Below are 23,433 nucleotides of genomic sequence, written 5' to 3' on the forward strand. Positions count from 1 at the left end.
AACAGAGCAGGAGCATCCCTCTCTACCTCCCCTATCCCTCTATCTTCAAAAACCTCCTGAAGACCCAACTCTTCCTAGACTAGTACCACCTCTACATGCACTACTAACAACAGAACATCCTTAATCTAGCAATTACCACAACCTTCTTCTCCATCCTGACTATCCCTTCTTCTTCTTCCGTTGACTTAACTTTGATTTAACGGTCATTCTATTCTGTGTGAGTAGTATTTTTTGCTGCACTAACGTGTCCTAATCGCTATGTACCTTGACTGTTCCCTTTTTGCGTAAGTCAATTTGGATAGAAGAATCAGCCAAATGTAAATATAAATGTAATATAATAATATACTGAGAAGACAAACAGTATTTTGAAAACTTAAAGTTGAACTTGAATTAGACAAGAAAAGGGCTATTTCACAAATGTGCTTAGAATACTCCTGTTTTCTTCTCAATATATTCTTTTCTCGCCTTATTATTCCTAAAGGTCCTTTAGTAGAAACAGGTGAAATCTTATTAAGATGAAATAAAAAATCAAGACAAGACATTTTCCTTAAGTTAATAGTTTTAAAAGACACCATCATTATTATTATTATTGCATGCATATACATGCATTTCTTATTTCCAATTAACCTCTCAACGGTTTACATGTTTGTAAACTAAAAAGAAAATGTTTTTTTCTGCCTAATACATGTGGTCACATGCAGATCATATATTTCTGCATTTGTTGATCCTCATGATATAATGATAGGAAAACATTTAACTTAATGTTTTAGCTACTGTATGAATGTATACCTAGAATCTGACCAATTCATACTTAAGCACATAAAACACAATCCAACCTTCTTTAGTCTCTCAGCAGTGATAACGTAAATTCCCTTCTTATTAATAGCTGAGGCGAGGGAGAGTGAGGACAGTTCCACTGAGCCATGGCTGTCTTTCACTGTTTTCAGCCACTCCAGGTGCCTGGCTGTGTCGCGCTGAGAAAATGAGAGATGAGAGATTCCATTCCAAGTAAAGACTGAAGAAATTTAATTACATCTAATTTACAGCTGTTAGCAATTAGTGAAAGTTGTTTTTTACCTACGTGTAACGATAATCACAGTTAACATGTCATCTACTCTTAATGTGTGAATACTTGAGAGAAAACTCACTAGCTTCTTTGGGAGGTTTGGATCATTGTCCAGAGCCTTCCAGAGCTTCTTCAACACATCTTTAAAATCTGTAAACCCTGACGGAGGCTTCAGTTCATACAGCATTGGGGCGTAACCGAGCACAGCGTCATGAAAGCAAGCCACACGGTCCACATCCAGGTCATTCTCACCGGCAGAAATGGAGGCCAAGTCAACAAAGACTTTCAACTCATTGATGTCTATGTGGAAAGACAGTGAGGGATGGACAAGTATAAGTTTGGATGGTTTTCTACAGACAATAAGCACTCAAAACTGAGAATGTTCTGTTGTCACCAACATTTGTACCTTCAAGGGCTTCTTTCACCCACATGACAAAATTCTTTCTGAGGCCAAGTTCTTGGAGACATAATCTGCGTGTCTCTGTGATGTCCACCATAACTGTCTTGGCCTGCATCATCTCATTATCAATGCGGTCAAGGCACTCCTTTTTAAAGTCTTCATCTGTCTGTGGGGGACAAAAACAACTACATTTCAGAATTGTGCACAAATCATGTTTTTCCCCATTGGGGAAAAATAGCATGTATGTAGATTTACACAATTAATTCTAATTACTTACAACTTCGAGCAGCAAATCCAAAACAAGAAAGTTTCCATGAAGACAGAGGGTCTCTTTGACCATTTGAACGACCTGTGCAGACTCAACAGCCAGGTGAAGCTCATGATACTGTTCAATCTGCTGTACTTTCCTCTCAATCCAGTGTTTGTCATCTGCTGGGTCAATGCAGCACATGATGTCCAGATCGGCTGCCAGGTCCTCATACTTGCCCTTATAATCCTTGAACAACACATCCACCTGCTCCAGACGGAGACTGCCGTTCTTCAACTGGGCATAAATTTGCTGATACCTGCTGTAGCAAGGCTGAAAGATCTCATCGTGAATCATTTCAGGGGTGACCACAATGTCTGGCTCCAGGTCACTTTCCTCTAGGTCAGACTCATCATTGGTGTACTCACGAGCCTGCCAGTCCCAACAGAGCTTAAAGATGTAACTTTCTCTGAATGTGTGAAGAACCTCTGCCATTTCCCTCACATCCTTATTCAACTCAAAAAACGTCACGACTCCTGCCAGAGGAGCCGAGAGCTGACCGAAGGAATGAACCTCCATGAAATGGTTCAAGTTCATAATTTCAATGTCGATCTGATTGCTCTGGTCCAGCTCCTCAACATCAACTGAAATGTTGAGAATTTTTGTTACTCAGAAAAAGAAAAAAAAAAACATACGTGTGCTCCATTTTCATTTTCAAAATAATTCTTAACATTTTCAATATTTACAAAACACAAAATCAACATGTAACTGTGCACACATGCGCACGCGCGCGCACACACACACACACACACACACACACACACACACACCTTTTAAGTGTTCCTGCAACTTGTGGCACATATTAAGTAGGCCATCCACTAGCTTCTTCTCATGGTACACAGCTTCAACCTCTTTCTGTCTTTGCTGCAGCAATCTCCTCATGGCACTGTCATCTTTAAGTCGTTTATCTCCACACAGACACTCTGCAGAAGTACAGTAAGGAAATATATAGTTCTACACACACACACACATATATATATATTCCTGCAATAGCTTTGGGACTTTTAAAAGGGGTTTGAAGACTCATCTGTCCAGCTTACACTTAATTAATTAAAACATGAATTTATTATCTTAGAGATGGTTTGTATATTTCTGATATTTGATATTGTTATTGCTATTATTGTTATTATTGCTACTTTGCTTAATGTAGGCTTACCAATTGTTTTCAAACCTGTTCATTTTTAACTATTTTAAATGTTCATATTCTGTAAGTTGCTTTTGACAAAAGTGTCTGCTAAATACTATAACCATAACTGATCCACATTGATGTGATTAAGAGTAGTTGAAAAATTAAGACTTGCTGCTACTGCAACTGTTCCTACTAATTATGGGACCATGTGCCACAGGGATTTATTTGCCTTCCTTTCACCTGTCTTGAGTAACTCCATGAAATTGGCCCTCTTCTCCAAAATGTAGTTCAGGAGCCTCATCGGAATGTCACCTCTGATCAACTGATCAGTGACAGCTAAAAATGTGGATATGGCCACGGTGATCTTCTCCTTGGCATCATCAGTGAGTTGATCAATGAGCTTCTGCTCTTTGCCTACATGAGTAAGAAAGAGAGCTTGTATTACAGAGGCTTGCAAAGCTACTACATGTTGTTTTCAATGCCTATGTTCATTCATCTATTAGTAGAGTTAACATAAAATATTCATCCATGCACTATATGGGAGTATGATCACTGGAATGTTACCATGTAGTTGAAAAACGTTTTTGGCTGCCTTCCAGTCCAAGACATGTCGAATGACCACTTCCTGGTCATCTTGGTCATTTCTATCTTTGCCCTTAGGCCAGGATTGCTGGATCATTGTGGACACAAGCTTCCCAAATTTCCAGTTCCAGGTGATGTTGCTTACCCTTTTAAAGACAGCATCCTCTGACTTGACCTATTCAGAGATGACATCAGTACAGTATTCAAGAAAGAAGATCTGGACAGTATGTGATAATGAGAAACAGTGCTGGGTATGAACACTGATTTCCAAATCAATTCAATTCTGATTCAAAGGGCCCTATCTCGCGAGTTTTGGCGGGGCACCGCTCTTGGAAGCATGGCTGGTTTTCTCGGTAGGGACTCGCTACGTCTATGCTAGGTGAACGATTCGCCTATTACAAGTACGTTTACCATCAAATTGGCTTTATAAAGGTGTAAATCTTGCATAGTGTGCCTTTAATTTTGGTAAAACCTGAATAATACTATGACACAAGTAAGTGAATGATTGTATAAATAGACACTGTACTGATTTTGATGACACGATGTGCAATTATTTTGAAACACAATTTTTTTTTTTATTTCCTGAAAAGTAACGATTTTGGACATACGTGTTATTCATCAGACAGTGACGATATATGAATCAAGGCAGACAAACCAATCTTCCTATGTATCAAAACTTAATTTTGAACTTAATTCATTCCGTTTATTCATCTCCTTTTGCACATCTTACTAATTAATACGAACGGCAGATGAGGATGGAATATTACAATTGGAGGTCTATCACAGTTGAAAAAAAATGTACATCATCACAGAGTAAGCTATCATAAACGTGCTAATTATCAACCATTTCGTTCGAAAATTCTAAAACAACAATGTTTTTTTAATACTTCAAAATAACATTTGATAAATGAACCTTACATTTTTTAGTAGCCATAGGTGTGTAGATTTCAACAAAATCTAGTTTGGTTCTTACCGTGGCTTTTACTGCCTGAAATATCCAATTTTGTTTACCACGCTCGGAGTTTAGTGCTGGGCCTATTCCCAACCTTTCTCACGGCACATCAACGGTTAGCCCGAGAATTCTCGTCGCAAATCAAAATTCCACTGGAGCTCCAAGTGGATTTGTACACGCAGCCTTACAACACAGTTTACAGCTCTTCGAGTCACGGTAAAATGTAATTTTTGGTACATAGCTAATTTAGATACATTTATGGTGTGGGTGCTTGTGTTTCTTTAGGAATCCGCCGTCTTGGTTTGTATAGAAATTAATATTAAGTGACACATACACGTAAGAGGTTGGAAATACGGGACGGTTGGTAATATGTGACGTTCCGATACATCCCATCGGGATTCCACTGGAAATTATCGGTAAACACGATTCAGCGCGACTCAGATAATTATCGCATATATTTTGCTTAAAATCGTACTGCTATGGATTAACAAAATAATAGCCTGGTCGGAAGTGAATTGCTTGGAAGAAGATGGAGCGGAAGACATGCTAACCCTACATATTATTATTTGAAAAATTATACAGATCAGATGCGCAACATTATTGATATTTGATATTGGTATATGCTACTGTAATATCGTCTGGCGCATTACACTTAAAATCTATTGGTTGACTTTAGCCAAATCTTTTAACCTCCACCTGACTCTGCCCACTTCGTGCATCTGACTCAGGCCACAGTGTGCATGCACTGTCGGCAAAACACGCTGCCAAACTCGCACCCTAAAGCTCTAGTTAGTTCTATCCAATTGTGTTCAGAGGAATTTCAAACATACCCCATGATCACATCCCAATGCTGCAGTACCAGACACAAATTTTGAATAGAATATATGTTTTAAAGCTTTGAGGTGAGATACCTGGCAAAGGGCAGTGACCGCCTCAAGAGCACACTTCTCTATGCTCTTGGCAATATGCGGGTGAGAGTCAGTCAACTTCTCCATCTTGGAGCAGTAGACGTCCACCTGATCTAATGGGTCCTCCTGCAAACAAATGACAGCAAGACGATCAGGACACCTTGCAGTAAAATACCATAAAGATATTCTATATCCATTCATAATCCATACCTGTCGAAATTTGCCTTCAAAATCTATGGTGAACATGCGTCTCCATGTAGTTGTGAACTCCTCATCCTCAAAACTAAGAGAGATTATATTGTTCCAAATCTGTCAAGATAAAAGGGCAAAACACTAAACAAATTATAGGAAGCAAACTTCTCGCGACTTATCCCCCCTGTACACAATGCAAATGCTTTTGTTGTGGAGGTGAAGGATTAACAACAGGCAAAAACGATCTCCAAAGAGTTATATCTACTGACAAGGTAATGTTTCACGCTTCTCATGAGATTTGACGTGTGGTTGTTCTTGGAAGTTGCATGGCTGGTTTTCTCTGTAGGGACTTGCTACGTCTATGCTGTATAGCTATACTAGGTGAATGATTTGCCTATTACAAGCTCGTTTACCATCAAATTGGCTTCGTAAAGGTTAAATATCGCATAGTGTACCTTTAAGTATAAAAACACAACAGAGTGCATTAAACCATCATACCGATACTTAAGAACAAACAACAACAACGTGTCCTTTTTGATCATTTCAGTGGGGTTGTCAAGAGGGCACCCATCCTCTGTTTTTCCTTTGAACTGACTCACCACTCTACAATCTCAAAACGGGTTAGGTCACAGGTCATTACTAGAAACACTGACACTGGTATTTTGTGGGTGCTATTAAACACAACTGCCAGTTGAGGCAACAATGAAGCATCTGTTTCTCATGCTAGACACTCTAATGAAATTAGAGAAAATTTTCTCAGAAAATTATGGATGTTTGCAGATAATACACTCTGTACACTTGTGCACATGTATAGATATAGCATTAACAACCAGCCATTTCGCAATACAACGGTCATTTACAACATTAACAACACCGTATTTCCGACTGATTTGGCGCCATTTTAGGGCTGGGCGATATGGCTTAAAAATATATGCGATATGGCTCCTTTTTTCACACCTAATCCGATTTTAATTGTTTTTTTCCCCTATTTAAAAACAAATCACTAATGACATACTTGATACAAAGGAAATTGTCCAAAACAAGTTTAGACTTTATTTTGTTTTGATTTTCCCTGTTTTGATTTGATATAAATGTACCAGTACCCTTGGGGTGAAAGTACAACAAGAAAAAAGGCAAGTATGATACCCTTATATCAGAAGACTTTGAAAAGATTTTTGAAAGTCTACAGTAGGCCATCACACCATCCCCCAGATTACACAGACTATGATTTGAACGACTAGGAATCTTGTATCGTCACTATACAAGACTGCAACTAGATTCCTTTAAATTATTTTCCATCATGCACCAGATATCAACGGGAACTCAATGAGGATTGTAAACGACCCATACTACCCTAGTTGGGCCTCAAATTTTCGTGCTTCTGCAGCATTGCTACATTAGTGACATCCCTAACCTGCAGTGTTATGTCGGCATCAAATTAGATCATGTACAGTACACTGCAAAAAATGAATTCTAACCAAGTGTTATTGATCTTATATTAAGATTAAAAAATCTATTTGGTATTGTTTTTAGTATGAAAAGACTTACCTAGCGCCCTCTCAAAAGATCATTTTGACTTAATTTAAGAAGACTTTAACTTATTTTAAGGAGTCTTATCAAGACAAATTTGCTCAACGCACTGGCAGACAAATTTGCTTGTTTTTAGGACAAATTTGCTTAACGCACTGGCAGACAAATTTGCTTGTTTTCGAGATGAGATGTCTTAAAATAAGTCAATTTTTTTTTTAATTAAGTCAAATGATTTCATAAGAAAGCGCTAGGTAAGTCTCTTTATACTGAAAACAATACCAACTAGTTTTTTTTATCTTGATATAAGATTAATAACACTTGGTTAGATTTTGTTAGATAAGCAGTTTTTGCAGTGTAGCATGCGCAGGTGAAGTGTTTAGATCCGGAGAAGTATTTTCAGGGAGGTTATTGAGTTGTTCGGTCACGTGAAATACTAATAATTTCTAAGAAGGTAAATAAGAAATAATCATATAGGCTAGCTAGGTTACGGCTGTAACCACTTTGCCCCTTCCTGTTTGGTGCTGGAGAGAGCTTATTATTGTTTTTTATAAATTGCCCACGCCACTATTTGCATGAGCCAAGACTAAAAGACTTGCGATAACAGGCTATCAAACACGTTTGATATGTCGTAACGTCAAGATCTTGACTCAGACTTAAAACCGCAAGGATTGGCACCTTACATAGCCTACATGATAGATGATTGTGTCCCGCGCAGTAAAACTTCCATAATTTCATTCCGACTTTGGACATTTAGTTGCCAACTGCTAAATTTCTTGAAAATCGTATGGTCTAAGGCCAGCATTATCATACAGGATAGTGTATCATACATGAAAATGTTTCTACTGTAGTTACCTTTGATAGCAACAGCCTTTAAACACATTTTGCAGCGGGGGTTTGTTTGTTTTGGATCTGACGCCGCAAAACCAAACCAATTTTCAAACAACTGATGACACTGTGCCTCTCCTGGGAATGAGCTCTTCGCTGTTCACTGCCACATTGTTTGTGTGTGTGTGGGAACTAGGAAAACAATGTGCCCACTCTGAACTACGGGTGCTCAATGGGAGCGCGTCGGTGGTGGAAGTTTAAGAGAAAATCGATTTTTATTCAAATAAATTGACCTGAACGTCAAATTTGAATTAATCGATAAAATCGATTTATCGCTCAGCCCTATGCCATTTTAAGTTTTTCCTTCTAAAACTTCTACAATTTTTAAAAATAGTGTAGGTTTGTACATAAACCAAATACTACAATTACACTATATATATATATATATATATATATATATATATATATATATATATATATATATATATATATATATATATATATATATATAAAAAAAACATTTTATCACAATGCTGCTTGGATCATAAACGGCCACAGCAACGAAGAGGAATGACTGAGGAGGTTGTTGCTATTTGTGGATGCCCTCCTCAAGGGTTTTCATTTTGTGTGCACATATTGCTGATTGGATCATAAATTGAGGGATTGTGGTTTATCTGGTTACATTGCTGATCGGATCATGAACAAAGAATAAATGAAAAGGATCAAATAATTTGACAGTATTTGTTGATAGAGAACCAATCATGAGTGTGGAGGGGGGTGGGTCTGGGATGGCAGATATCACTGTTGAGCCTTCTGGAGGTGTTGTGGGCCTAATTCAATGAAACACCTATGAAGGAATGTGCATGCTTGCTAGATAACCCCAGTAAATTGCTCTTGAAGGCTGTACTGTTGGTGATGTTTTGTTAGTGATTTTGGTCCTGACGGGGAATAGGCTTGGTTGTTGATTGGCTGCTGTGTGAAATCCCCTACCTATAGCACTAAGAATTTAACATCTCTCCTGTGTACACAGTATATGAAAGACAAAACAGACCAAAACGCTTTGATGTAAAAAGCAAGGGTATTATATAATGGTGTGCAATGCTCTACAATTTGCCAGAAAAATACAGGATCCAGGAAGTTTTTAGTGTTACCTCAATCTCAGAGCTTAGGGTGGCTGATGTAAGGGAAACAAATGAGCGCAGCAGTTTTTGTTTGAAAGTTTGGCTTATCCAGGAGCGAAGCACCTGCATGGCATCCGACAGGAGCTCCAGGCTGCGTGTGCTCAGAGTGTCCCTCTTATTTGATTCCTGCAACACAACACAACACAACACAACACAACACAACACAAACACACACACAAACACACACGTACACCATTTATGCACAGAAGCAGACCATAAAGTTCAGTCACTGTTGTTTAAGAACAGAAATCACCAAATACTTAAACCCTCATGTTGATAGTGCATATATTCTATGATTACTGTGACATGTTTCAACAAACCTGTGAAAGGGTGAAGTCAGAAACCGCTCCAACAAGGTTCATGCAGGCAACAGGGATATCAACAAAGCTTTGACTGTATGTGTAACGCATTCCTTTGCAAACTTTTTCCAGCACCTTCACTGAAGTGGCTAAACATTCAGTCCCATAAACCTCACTAAAACAACTGGAAAAGACATTGAGTTTAATAGTGGATTCCTTTTCAGTTTCAATTGATTGAATGTTTAGTGGAAGCAGAGTACATTGAATTCATCCATGTACAGTAGATATGATCAGTATAACTGCAGTGAATTACCTGAATTTATGTTCAATTAGTTTACTCTGAATGTGAGTCAGAGTATCAGATATAATCTGAAAAGAAAAAAAATATATAAGTAAAAGGAATACAATCATAACAAAATACAAACTAACAACTATCGCGAGTCTGTGTCCCTTTGGATAAAAGCATCTGTTAAATACCAGTCACTTTACTTTACTTTTTACTTTAAGTTTGAGCTCAACATACACCCTTTTATTCCATGCTCCCGAGACAAGTTGATTGGATGGAGTTTGTGATGGCTCAGTCTGAACCACAGCATTTGTACAAACGACAAACGAGAAAAAAACTAAACTGCTAGATTCCATGAGGAGCATTCTGCACAAAGTCTGTTGGATTAAAATGGCAGACTGTACTTATAATTTCAAAACAAAACTCCAACTTATTGGGCTGGCTATATTGCCGTAATTAAACCAATTGAACCAAAGAAAACATGAGCATTGATACCAACTAGCTCAAGAAAAACTCACTGTGGAGTTGCTGTAGGCAATTTCCGAGGGGGCTTTTATATGAAAGACATGCAGCAGGTCGATCAGTTCAGCACTGAGTACTGTGCTGCACTCAATCACGTCCTCCAAAGTCAACAGGCACATGACAGACCGTGCCAGGAGATTATCAATTTTCGCCAGATGTGGGTTTTTTTTCATCAAGTTCAGTATGAAGCTAGGTGCAGGAGAGGTCACATACAAAAATGTCAGTTTTTTCAGACATGTTTAATTAATTTGCAGAGATTGAGAAAATGTCACATTTTCACATTTTATCATCTTTAACAAACAAAAGAACACCTTCTTTCCTGGCTTGAAAAGACTGCATTGGCAAGTTTTAACCCTTGAAGACCAGTCCAGGATGCCTCATATTTGGCGTTGCTGATAAGAGGAACAGCTTCAAAGGGTTTGGACATGCCACGCTGCAGATGGAAGAGGGGCAACACTAAAACCCAATGATGCATATCCTTGGTCCGAGCAGTAGTTATTAAAGTCATCAGCAAATCAGGCAAACTAAAGGAGAAGAAAAAGTAGATCATGAGTAATTTATGGCTAATTTAGTATACACCAGAGGTCCCAAAATAGTTTGGCCAAACTATGTCAAGCATGCCAAACCAAGGGCCTAATCATCCAGGATTAAACACTCATATAGACCCGCAAACACTCACACATTCAAGTATCTGACTCTGTCCAAAAACATTTTTATTTACTGCACCTCTGAAAGCAAATTAGCAACTTGTGACAATATAATACCTGCCTAAATTATTTTGATACTGATCCTAAAAAGGATTCTAGTATAGGACAAAAACCAAGTACAGGAATAACCAACATGGAACTTAACATATAGGAAATCTTAATTTGCCAATGTCCATGTAAGGTAGTGGGTGTGAAAACAACCCATAAAAGTCACTTATTGTGCCATTGTGTGTTCAGGGATACTGATATTAATAAAGATTTTGGAATGGATACTGTTTTCTAGGTTACAGTAAATTTCAATTGTTGCTAAACCCAAATACTTAATAAAATACTAAATACTAATTTTCTATGTTTGATTGTGCACTTGCTACCTTGCTAGAAAATGTCAGATCACTTCAACAAAGTTATTATAGTGCATGGAATCCACCATCTTGAAATCTCCTTGCTTCTTCTTATTATAGTGGATGGAATCCACTATCTTGAAATCTCCTGGCTTCTTCTTCTTATTAGAGTGCATGAAAATGCACTCTACTGTTATCCGATTTTTTCTTCTTCTTATTATTATTCCGCTGACGCTTTTTGTGCGTTTAATACAGCTTCAACCGTTTAACTTAGAAACTTCATTCAAACTGCGTTGCGTAGGTCTTACTTATGTGACTTTGTAACTTTTATGCTTTTTAAACTATTAATTAAAAACTACTAAAATTTCCATATTGACTTAACATTAGATTATGACATCACAATAGAGCAATTAGAATCCTATGCCAGGTGTTCAGGCCACCTGGAGCCACTGGGTGTGTTCGAAACAGGTAAAGTTCCTGCCTTTAAAGATATCTAACTGGGGAGCAAGGCAGCAAGTGCGGTTCGAAACCGAAAAAACTAATTCTGCTGCCTTTTAAGATATCTTAGAATTCCCAAATAACGGTCATTTTTGAAGGCAGCATCGATGCACACTTCATGCTCCCTCCTACCCATAATCCCTTGCGGCAACGTCTGAAACAGCTGTGAAAGGTAAACAAACATGGCGGATGATATCGGTAATGGCTGCTGAATCTGTTTAAAATGTCATTTGTGTGATCTTATTTTGCTTAGATTTGCAGATTACAGATTAGAAATAAACAATTTACTATCTGATTATGCCATTGTTGTAACCATTAATAGCGTCTGGTCTGATATATTTGCCGGCCGTAAAACTAATTTATACCGTTAGCCTGCTAGCTTACGTAAGCTAATTTAGTTTAACGTCAGGCCTTTGCTAACGTCATACCGTAGTGTTAACCAAAGATTCTAGAGTGCTACGCTCATTTTTAAAAGATGCATTTAATCCAAAGTCATGTCTAGTGAGACAGCTCTCTACGTAGGGAGGGAGGCAGTAGGCAGCTGTCTCCCGTTTGGAACACACCCACTGTCTCAGGATACAGCATACAATATGGTTGTATTAAGACTGCAGATCCTGTTCAACTGCTTCCTGTGCTCACAACTGTTTCAAAATAAAAGTCCCTTTAAACTATCCAACTTTTTAACTGTTCAACTGTTACTGTAACTGTTTGTCAACTATGACTCCCATTAACTGTATCATCTGCCTTCAACTGTTTCAAAATAAAAGTCCTCACTTGCTAGTTAGCATCATTAGCATTGTTAGCATTTTAGCAGAACTGCTAAAATGATTAGCTAAGTTAGCTGAGTCATATGGTTAGCATAGTTAGCATTTTTTAGGAAAACTGCTACAAATGATTAGCTAAGTAACATGGTTAGCATGTTAACATAGTTAGCATAACTGCTAAAAATGATTAGCTAAGTTAGCTAAGTGACATAGTTAGCATGTTAGCATTGTTCCAAAACTACTAGAAAACATGAGCTAAGTTAACTAAGTAACTTGGTCAAAATAATTAGCTTTGTTAGCATAACTGCTAGCAAACATTAGAGCCATTCCAACTGTCAGTTATCGTCAACTTTCAACATTCATTAAACTATCTGTCTATTAAACTATCTGTCTATTAACAACTGTTAAACAATCTACATTCAACTTATAAACTGTCTACGTCTAAACTATCTACTTTTTATTAAGCTATGCTATGTCTGTCCTAGCTTCATTTTCATGCACTCGTAATTCCCTGGAATTACATTCTCTAGTTATTACAGTGCATGAAAATGCACTGTACTGTTCTTCCTAGGCTTCTTCTTCTTATTATTCCGCTTACCACTTTCTTCAATTTCTCTTGAACAGTTTAACTTAGAAACTTCATTCAAACTTTGTAACATAGGTCTTCAAACAGATCGGGTTGCTATGTCTTTTCAACTTTGAAACTTTTATACTTTTTAAACTATTAAAGAAAAACTTTTTAAAAATCCCCATAGACTTAACATTGCCGATTGTGACATCATAATACGGCCGTTAAGCAATTAGAATCCTATGGCAGGTGTTCAGGCCACCTGCCGCCTCAGGCTTTAAGCATACAATCTGGGTCAATTAAGACTACACATCCTATTCAACTGTTTCCTCTGCCCAAAACGGTTTCAAAATAAAAGTCCTCACTACAATAATCCACTGTTAAACAATGTAACCCATTAAACTACTGAACTTTTTACATTCAACTTTTAAACGGTCTACTTTTAAACTATCATTAAACTATCTATCTATTAAACTAGCTGTCTATCAACAACTTTTAAACTATCTACATTCAACTTTTAAACTATATACATTCACTAGCTGTCTATCAACAACTTTTAACTTGTCATCAACTGTCAACACTTTTCATCAACTATGACTCCTACCCACTGTAGCTAGTTAGCATGGTTAGCAAAGTTAGCATGGCTAACATTTTTAGCAAAACTGCTAAAAATGATTAGCTAGGTTAGCTAAGTAACATGGTTAGCATAGTTAGCATGCTAACATGTTAGCATGCTAGTTAACATAGTTAGCATAACTACTAAAAATGATTAGCTAAGTTAGCTAAGTAACGAATTGGAATTGCATTTCTAGTTATTATTACAGTGCATGAAAATGCACTGTACTGTTCTTCCTAGGCTTCTTATTACAGTGCATGAAAATGCACTGTACTGTTCTTCCTAGGCTTCTTATTCTTATTCTTCCGCTAACGCATTTAATGCAGCTTCAACCGTTTAACGTAGAAACTTCATTCAAACTATGTTACGTAGGTCTTACTTGGGACATGGGTGCTATGTATTTTTCAGCTTTGTAACTTTTATACTTTTTAAACTATTAATTAAAAACTAATCAAAATTTCCCCATTGACTTAACATTATGATTATGACATCACAATACGGCCGTTAAGCAATTAGAATCCTATGGCAGGTGTTCGGGCCACCTGGATCAACTGCCAGTCTCCGGCTTTAAGCATACAAACTGGCCCATTAAGACTACACATCCTGTTCAACTGCTTCCTCTGCCAAAAACTGTTTCAAAATAAAAGTCCTCACTACAATATTTCACTGTTAAACAATTTAACCCTTTAAACTACTGAACTTTTTAACTGTTCAGCCATTGTAACTGTTACTTATCATCAACTATGACTCCTACCCACTGTAGCTAGTTAGCTAAGTAACATGGTTAGCATAGTTAGCATAATAGCATGTTAGCATGCTAGTTAGCATTTTTAGCAAAACTGCTAAAAATGATTAGCTAAGTTAGCTAAGTCACATGGTTAGCATAGTTAGCATGTTAGCATGCTAGTTAGCATTTTTAACAAAACTGCTAAAAATGATTAGCTAAGTTAGCTAAGTCACATGGTTAGCATAGTTAGCATGTTAGCATGCTAGTTAGCATTTTTAACAAAACTGCTAAAAATGATTAGCTAAGTTAGCTAAGTAACATGGTTAGCATAGTTAGCATGTTAACATTATTAGTTAGCATAGTTAGCATAACTGCTAAAAATGATTAACTAAGTTAGCTAAGTAACATGGTTAGCATAGTTAACATATTAGCATGCTAGTTAGCATAGTTAGCTAATTATTTTTAGTAGTTATGCTAAGTTAGCTAAGTCACATGGTTAGCATACTTAGCATTTTAACATTGTTAGCATGCTAGTTAGCATAGTAACTTGGTTAACATTATTATCTTTGTTAACATAGTTAGCATAACTGCTAGCAAACATTAGAGCCATTCCAAGTGTCAGTTATCGTCAACTATCTACCTAAATAATTTAACCATTTAAACTATACACCTATTTAACTGTTCAGTCATGCCAACTATATTAAACCTCATCTACCTAGCAACCAATATAGTTTGTTTTTATTCTGTATGATATTTGACATCATATTTTTTGCATTTTCATGCACTGTATTTCCTTCAGGAAATGCTTTTCTAGTTATTATTATTATTATAACCTTTTTTTCTTTTTACCTTTTCAAGAATTAATGCGACTCTAACAGCTTAATGTACAGACATGTTGAAATAACCGTTGTGAAGATCTGGAGTGGGGCAAGAGAGTTATTTTTTCAGATTTTTTAAAAAGTTTATACTTTTTGAGAAATAGGGGATTAAAATGTTAAAAAGCTCATTTTCCCCCTTAGACTTCAAAGGCTGTGATGTCATAATGGCCTAAAGGCAGCTGCGCTTGTTAAGCTACTAGAACACTGACACAGGTGTCACCTGTGAAATCAACTGTCTCAGCTTCTAATGCATACAATCTGGTGCTCCCTAAAACTACACATCCTGTTTAAGTGTTTCCCGTGTGTCAAAATAAAAGTCACAGCCATCTCTCATGCTTTGCGCATTATATCTCCAGAACGGTTTGACGCATGTGCTTCAAATTTGGTACACGTGTTTGTATGGACTCAAAGATGAAGTGAGTTGATGTTGGTGGTCAAAGGTCAAGTCAATGAACACTCCGAGTGGGATATCTCAAGAATGCCTTGACATACATGCCTGAAATTTGGTATGAGTATTTGTATGGATTCAAAGATGAAGTGAATTGATGTTGGAGGTCAAAGGTCAAATGTCAAGGTGAAAAACACCTTGAGTGTTATATCTCAAGAACGCCTTGACACACAAGGTCTTTTGGTACGAGGGTTTGTATGAACTCAAAGATTAAGTGATTTAATGGGGGGTTTTTTCAAGCAATTTCCCCACCAACATTAAAGTGGAAATGAAGCAGTCAAATAAAACAGATGTCTATAGCACTAGTTAAATATTTAAATATACCATAAATAAAAATAACGTCAGAAATATGACCCGTTATTCAGAATAAAGCACAAACAAGTTGCATTAATTTCAGCTGTGTGCCGCCATCTTTGTTTTCAGAAAATGATGACATCACAAGAATGGTTGGTACAACATTCTATGCTGTTTACACAGCGGCCGTCATAGCCTCACAGTTAGCTTACTGCCTCAACAAAATGGATATGGACAAATGGGATAGACCCACCAATGAGGACAGGCATCCAATTGCCTATGCTTTTGAGCCAGTAAGAGCAGTGGGAGTTTTAGTGCCCCCCACAGAGCCTGACTATGGAGGAGAAATAGATGATCGAGAGAGAGGTGTATCTGAGCGCACAGAAAACCATCGGTGGTGCTTATGTGGGGGTTGTGTCCCTACATGTATGTTCACTGACATGGCACACATGGAGAGTGCCTGCTGCTAGGAAATGAACCTGGGACATCTCATCCAAAATAACAGATATATCACGTCCAATCCTACGTGGCAAATGCTATCATTAAAGCGAGACGTTGGAGGTCGCAATGCGGTCGCTGAGGGACATCCGAGCCGAAGCACTGGAATGCCCAAAAAACAGCAGTTAACCAACTAACACACTCTTGATAGGTTGTGCGGAGGGGGTAGGCTAGGGGATTACGCTGATCACCTGAGACTACACTAATTTTTACACCCATACTCAGTTGTTCTGCAATGTATTATCATGGTAGAAGCTGCGATACAGTACTAGCATAGCATAACATAACAAGCACATACTGTAACTAGCATAGCATGAACCCTAAAATCTATGGTTGCTACAAGCGGCACATCCGTGCATTTATTTACTTAAAGTGAACAGCTTGTTATTTTATGTCAGCTTACATAAACAAATAAAAACTCAGACGCCTAGCCTACAGTCCATAAACAACGTCTACCCACAAAACCATGCCTGTCACAATCACAGACCTAGGCTACTACAGAGTAGCCTACACAAGTCAGACGTAGGCTAGCGTACCCACAACAGGTTCTCACCAGGTTCGGAAGTCTCTGCAAATAGTTTCCACTACTACTTGAGCGAAACAAATGCAATCATCGATACTACTCAATCACAAAAAGAAACATCTTACTCACACATGAGAAGTTCGCTCCCCCGAGTTTATTCACCAATTCATTCATCAACGATGCAACTGCATTTTCAGTTCGCGGTAATCCACAAGTTGTGCGAGAACATCCAAACACATTATTGCAACTGAAGTTAAATCTAATTAAGTACTGTCTCTGATAGGCCTACAGGCTACATTACAGCGGCCCTTGTTCTTGTACAAACACAAACATCAACATTATTTGCGTAGGCATATTGAAATAAAGTGAACGTCCGCTAATGGATAAAACATCCACGAACAAACGCTAACCATTCTGATGACGTAGCGTGTGCATTTTTAAAACATGCCCGCGCCCTAGTGGCGAAAGTCGTTATTGACATGTCATTTTCCAGTGAAACTACTTGAATATCGGGTTTAATGAAAATCCATGCATCTTCAAAAATGAAAAAGCAACCAAAAAATGGTCACAGTTCTCACTGCTTCATTTCCACTTTAAGCCAGCAGCTTTCCATCCACTACTGTAATTCCTCTGGCATTACATTTCTAGTTTATCTATGGAATTTATTACATTTACATGTGTTGGCAAAATTAGATGTTTATTTTGTTAATTCTTTAGCTTGCTTGACTTTTACACACGCACATAGCTGCTATCCAACGGCACCTTTACAATCTGCTGGAATTCACTGGTAAAAGGTAGCCTAAATCCTTGCACACGTGCCATAATTGTATGATTACCATCAAAAGAAAAGCCAGGAATTCTGGTGTGCATTCATTAATTCATTTCAGCTTGCATGTTATCATTTACCACACAACAGACACAACCGATAGGAAATAGGCTACATATGGCTCTCACCAAGTCCTAACTAGGCTACTACATGCGATGCGAGCCAGCGTTAGCGATAAAATCAGTTTAATTAGGCTACATTGTTTTCAATTGGAATATCCTGACAGTATGCAACTCGAAACTTGTGGTGTGCTGTGGCGTGCAACGCAATGTTTTGAGTAGAACTACTGTTCAACGCCCCGTTTCTATTTTCTTTCTGTCGCTCGCGTTGCTCTGCTATTTTGAACGAGAAATATGACGCATATTTAACGAATTCAATGTGGACAGAGAGCATTCAATGCTCCACAACAGCTTGCTTGGATGCAGTGAGGAAAGGATTATATGTAATACACTGGCATTCTTGTCCACACGTGGCAGACACACACATGGATGTACCCCGTGGGCCACTATTTGGGCAACCCTACCTAGACAGATAGATTATTCTCATATATAAATACTTTCAATGGCAAACCTTATGATATATGCATTCTTAGAAGCATTTATGTTCAGATTATGGAAATGTAACTCACCCTTTGAGGCAGGAGAATGACTGCTGGAAGTTCTGCCAGTAAGCCAGGAACTGGTCTTTGGGGAGGTTTGGGAGGCAAAGGGCCACACAGAGACGAGAGAGCTCTCCATTGTCTAATGGAAGCTTGAAGTTCTTCCACACATACAGCATGATGACAGCTGCGTTAAGAGGCTCTACAATGAAGGCTCTCTTCCCTCCTCCGTCCTTTCTCAGCTCAGGAGTCACATACTTCAGCATGAACTCCTTCAGGAGTTTACTAACCTGCATTGACAAAATGAGTGTCAAGGACACCGAGTTCACTTAGTGAGTGAGGACAAAATCTTAACAATACATTTCTAACCCCAGACTAAACAACAACTTGTCAGGAAACAACATGTTTGCCATATCTAACATACAGTACATCTACATGTTATGTCTGCAAGAAGTAAATGACTATTTATTTGTTTAGTATGATGTTACTTACATCGTCTTCATCATATCTTAAGGAGTACCATTTTTCTTGTCTTTCTTCATAAATGAAGGGGTTCCCGTAGATCTGGTAGAACTGTCTAAGCTGAGTCATGAAACTCTTGAGGTTAATTTCACTCCAACTACTCAGAAGGTCAAAGATGGTCTCTAACATAACGGCACCAGCAATTTCCCTGCCCTCGATCAGACTCTTTCTCTGATCTGGCCAGATTGCTTGCGTCAGTCGTTTGAGCACGTTTTTGGATGGCTCGGCACAGATTATGTCATCATATTGATGCCACTCACCTAAGGAGCAGTGCAGAAATTAAAATCACATATAAAAATATTTGACTATTTGTGATGGTAACTACAATAATTAGATGATACACCATATTCTGAACTCACCTTCCTCATTAAGAAGATGTGGTTTGACAAACAGGCATCTGTTGGTCATTTTCTGTGCATCCAGTTTGTATATGTGTTCATACTCATAAGTACCCTTCTTCTTCCTATACACCACATACTTGTATGGAATGGACTCAGATGCTGCTTTTGTCTTACTTGTTTGCAGTTCTCCAGCAATTAGATATCCATGCTCTTCCAGATCACTGAAATGGAAAAAAAATGTATTGCACTGATGGCTCGGATTTCTATGCTGTGAATCAGTACATTTGTTTTAGCCTACATATGCAGGTTCGGAGTGAAACCTGACCATGGTCTAATACAAACTGTCATGAAAACAGCTCATAAACTAATTAAACTTGGTTTGGTTATGCTGTTTGTAGGTCACTTCTTAAGATCACTTTTGTGAACCGTGATGTACTGAAGGTCCAAAAAGAGGATATTTACATAGCTGTAACACTCTGTGTTATGCTCAATTTATAGGTAATGTGGCATGTTAGTATAAGAGCAAGTGAACTTAAAGGTTTCAGCGTGATGTCATTTTTGTCTCAAATATAAATATTATACTTACTAAATCTTAGTAATTTTTAAAAGTTATTTTGCTCTTTCCAGTTTACTTACAAAAGTGTCCTGAATGTAGTCACAGTCAAGCTGCCTGTGGCTGACTATAACTAAGCTCGGCAAGCTTAATAACATCATAACATCAACTAAACATAAGTCACACCTTAATTCTATCACTTGTAATACGAATGTATTTCCCACTGTACAACTAGGTGAGATAATTATGTTATACTGAAGTTCCACAGTTGGCTAGCTAGCTAGCTATAAGCTAACCGTTTTACATTGGAGATTATTGGAGTTAGATACGTCCTCAACATTGGGGTATTGGAAACGAATTAGGTTGGTAATGTACATAGTTTCGACATCAGTCAGTTACATATACATTTCTTCATGTTAGTAAAAGTATTGAATGTCCTGTGAATTAATAACTAGATGTAACATGTGACTACTGTCTGTCTTTCCCATTGGAATCAATGATATAATGATGTGCCGTTAGTACATGGGGGGAGGGGCGAGCATCACGTCAACAGAAGTGATGTCATGCAGGAACTCATAGTACACCTTTAAGCAACTTAACGTCTTCTTGATTACTCCTGATTACTCATCATACATCACCTGACAGCCACAACATTCTATAATAAAAACTGTACACTACAGTGGTTCAAAAACAGAAACATTATGAGAGACACACCCACCGACACACAGTCAGTTCAACTATGTTGTTTTCCCAGTTTCCAATTTTTCTGCCTGCTCGGATGAAGATGCGATCCTCCTGTGGTATTAGTTTGAAGTCCTTGGACAGGACAGCATGGAAGTATATGGTCAGCTTGTCTGATGCTGCAATTTGTTGACTGCGAGTAGTTATTCTGCATTTCCCATACAAAAGTTAAATAAGTAATATTCAGTTAGAACACAACTAATGGCATTTGTACATAGGATAATATCTACAGTAATTATAGGGTCAGATACATTTACAGTATGTATGGATAATGAATGTACACATGCTTATTTTAGTGTGCAGAAAACATGCAATGACCTTTCTGGTGGTGGTGCACTTTTCTGAGCTTTTGAGGTGTCTTTGTTTTCACTGGTGTCTTTCTCCTGGGAGGGCTCTGAGGGTGCATCTCCTGGAGATTGGGCAGAAGCTTGCTGGACCGCACTCTTCTCCATCTTTACATCCACAGGTTGGTCCACGCTTGTTCCTACACTCTTACTCTATACACATACACAAACATCAAAAAGCACAGTGCATTAGACAGTAGCAAATCATCAATAATTTAACAAAGAAGATGCTAAAGAGTAGCCGGGGAGCCAGCCTGAATTTACCCTGCACCCTGATTGTGTCATTGTACCTGTGATCTGCTCTGGGGGCCAAACACCTTCCCTGGATCCTGTATTTGTTGATTCGTTTTGGTCTTCTGGACAGGGTTCTGATTTACATTTGCATTCTTGTCAATGTTGGCATTGTGGTCCTCAGAGGCTGGAGGTTTTGGTGCGTTGGATGTTTCCTTCTTCTTCTTGGAGCCCTGCTTGTTTTTTCCTGAGCTTTTGGCCTGTTGAATATTAGTCTGGTCTGTTGCTCTGGACTGACTCTCTGACACAGCCTGTCCAGAAATGGGTTGGGCATTAGGATCTTCAGTAGATACAAAGTCATCTGTCTGAACAGGGTGTGATGGTTTCATCTCTACTGAAGAAGGGCTAGCCTCCCCTTCCAAACTCTGGTCAGTTTTTTCCTTTTCCAGCACTTCTTCCTTAGATTGGACCACATGAGTGTCATTATCAGGGGGATCCTGATCAGAGATTATATCCCTCATCTCTGTGTCAGGTGGAGACTTAACGGGTGAGGCATTAGCTGTCTGTGTATCAGATGGTTCCGAGATATCAGACATCTCAGTGACGAGCAACAGCGTCGGGTCGGCGTTGGCAGGACTGGCCACCGGGTCAGACATCTCGTCCATGACGCTGGCAGAGCTCTCACTGTCCGAGCCAGCATCCCCGCTCCCATGCTCCTGACGCACATCACGCTCAGTCAGGGAGGTGTCAGAGAGGTCAGAGGTCAGGGACTGCAGCCCATCCTTCCTGTCAGATTTCTTCTTTCGGCGTTTACGGGCTTTCTTCTGTTACGGTAAAGGATGACAAAAATGCCAATCACACACACACACACTTATCAATGCTCCACCCCACCTCCTGACTGGACACATGCTGTTATGATAAAGGGTTCTGAGATGAAACTACCAAAACAAACCAAACTACTACCACACTAAGTAAAGTCAGAAAACAGGATAGATACCTTCTTTTTGGAGCTGTTGATAGTCTCCTCAAGGGGGCGTTTAGGTGACAAATGTATGGACTGACTGTCCAGAGATGAGGGTTCATCACTCTGCGGGGTGATTTTCTCAGCAGCATCTGCCAGGGAGTTGAAGAAATTGACTAAGGTTGGAGAAAGCAACCAGGTAACAAGGCCGCCTGACCAATTCAACTTGGTTTAAGAGACAGAGAACAAACAGCTCTCACAAGTAACTGAGTTATACATGTTATTCTTGTGAATCCAGTTGTGACAGCCCTCAGTAAATGAACATAAATCACCTGCTATGTCTTGATTTTCCTGAGCGGCAAGAGGTTTGCCACACTGGCTACAAAACCTGGCATTAAGCTCCTTGGGGATGTGGCCACATTCACACTTCATGTCTGATCTGTGAGATGGAGAGGAGAGAATTATTTGTTTATGACTTAATAAGTAACTCCAATCTTGCATTAACAAGACTCTCAGAGTAAAGACTCCCAACGCTCTAAGGGTTTCACTTTCGTTTCCGCAGAAATGTCTTCCTTGCCAGGCGTGTGTGCAAAGGCTAGATTTCTGAATGGTTATGGCGGATGCGCGTCGTATACGGTAGTAGCAGTTGGATACTGATGCACCGTCCTACGGGTCACTGAGCCTGTGAGAAATCGAGTGCGTTCGTTTTCAGGCACAATGCTAAAACTTATTAGAAGTCCAGCATTCATTGCTTTAAGCCAGACTACCTGAAGACGAACGTACCCATACTTGAAGTCTGGCGAAGTCACGAGCTTTCTCCTGTGTCTACTGCCCGTGCTTCAGGCACGCCCCCTCCACCTGATTATTAAACTTAAAGGTCATAGTTGACATCTGAACCGTTTTATAGGCTAAGATATTAAGAGACCACAATTAAGTACAAACTATCATATAAGAAAAGAGACTGGTGCTCAATTACGACCAATAGTGCTACCCCTGTTAATTTATCTGAATGTTGGATGCAAGTTTCGCTGTTGCCCGGTAGAACGAAAGCAACGCGTGAAAAACAAATCAGCACCATAAATCAACGCCTGGGCAGCACTCAGTGTCAGTTATGCTATTAACTATAGTAGCATTTTTTCTGCGTTTGACTATTAATGGCAGTCACATTAGCAAACCCTCTGTGTAACGTTACTGACATAATGCTAGCATACCTGATGACAGATTATCAAGCTAGACATCACGTGAGATATACGTCCGGGTAACCTTTCAGCTAGC

At 38.7% G+C, this 23,433-nt stretch overlaps 1 protein-coding gene across 5 annotated transcripts in view; it reads right to left on the bottom strand.

Annotated features, from left to right (window-relative positions):
* rnf213a (ring finger protein 213a) overlaps window positions 1-23,433 on the bottom strand; it is a 59,899-nt gene that overhangs the window by 35,949 nt on the left and 517 nt on the right. For 2 of the 5 annotated variants that reach the window (XM_042087815.1, XM_042087812.1), the window contains exons 2-23: window positions 22,491-22,597; window positions 22,195-22,310; window positions 21,257-22,021; window positions 20,941-21,119; window positions 20,600-20,770; window positions 19,347-19,549; window positions 18,958-19,247; window positions 18,496-18,755; window positions 10,491-10,703; window positions 10,176-10,368; window positions 9,685-9,740; window positions 9,393-9,555; window positions 9,043-9,198; window positions 5,555-5,653; window positions 5,348-5,470; window positions 3,467-3,659; window positions 3,143-3,316; window positions 2,544-2,696; window positions 1,744-2,357; window positions 1,473-1,632; window positions 1,149-1,366; window positions 837-974 (exon numbers count right to left, since the gene is read on the bottom strand). In XM_042087815.1, the coding sequence (XP_041943749.1) occupies window positions 837-974; window positions 1,149-1,366; window positions 1,473-1,632; window positions 1,744-2,357; window positions 2,544-2,696; window positions 3,143-3,316; window positions 3,467-3,659; window positions 5,348-5,470; window positions 5,555-5,653; window positions 9,043-9,198; window positions 9,393-9,555; window positions 9,685-9,740; window positions 10,176-10,368; window positions 10,491-10,703; window positions 18,496-18,755; window positions 18,958-19,247; window positions 19,347-19,549; window positions 20,600-20,770; window positions 20,941-21,119; window positions 21,257-22,021; window positions 22,195-22,310; window positions 22,491-22,590 (4,737 nt within the window). In that variant the 5' untranslated portion in view covers window positions 22,591-22,597. Of the gene's footprint in view, window positions 1-836; window positions 975-1,148; window positions 1,367-1,472; window positions 1,633-1,743; window positions 2,358-2,543; window positions 2,697-3,142; window positions 3,317-3,466; window positions 3,660-5,347; window positions 5,471-5,554; window positions 5,654-9,042; window positions 9,199-9,392; window positions 9,556-9,684; window positions 9,741-10,175; window positions 10,369-10,490; window positions 10,704-18,495; window positions 18,756-18,957; window positions 19,248-19,346; window positions 19,550-20,599; window positions 20,771-20,940; window positions 21,120-21,256; window positions 22,022-22,194; window positions 22,311-22,490; window positions 22,598-22,941; window positions 22,962-23,433 lie in introns of those variants that run through there. The other 3 variants (XM_042087813.1, XM_042087814.1, XM_042087816.1) reach the window with 3 other exon arrangements.

The sequence above is a fragment of the Alosa sapidissima genome, chromosome 3 (assembly GCF_018492685.1).
Source record: "Alosa sapidissima isolate fAloSap1 chromosome 3, fAloSap1.pri, whole genome shotgun sequence".
NCBI classification, from domain to species: domain Eukaryota; kingdom Metazoa; phylum Chordata; class Actinopteri; order Clupeiformes; family Clupeidae; genus Alosa; species Alosa sapidissima.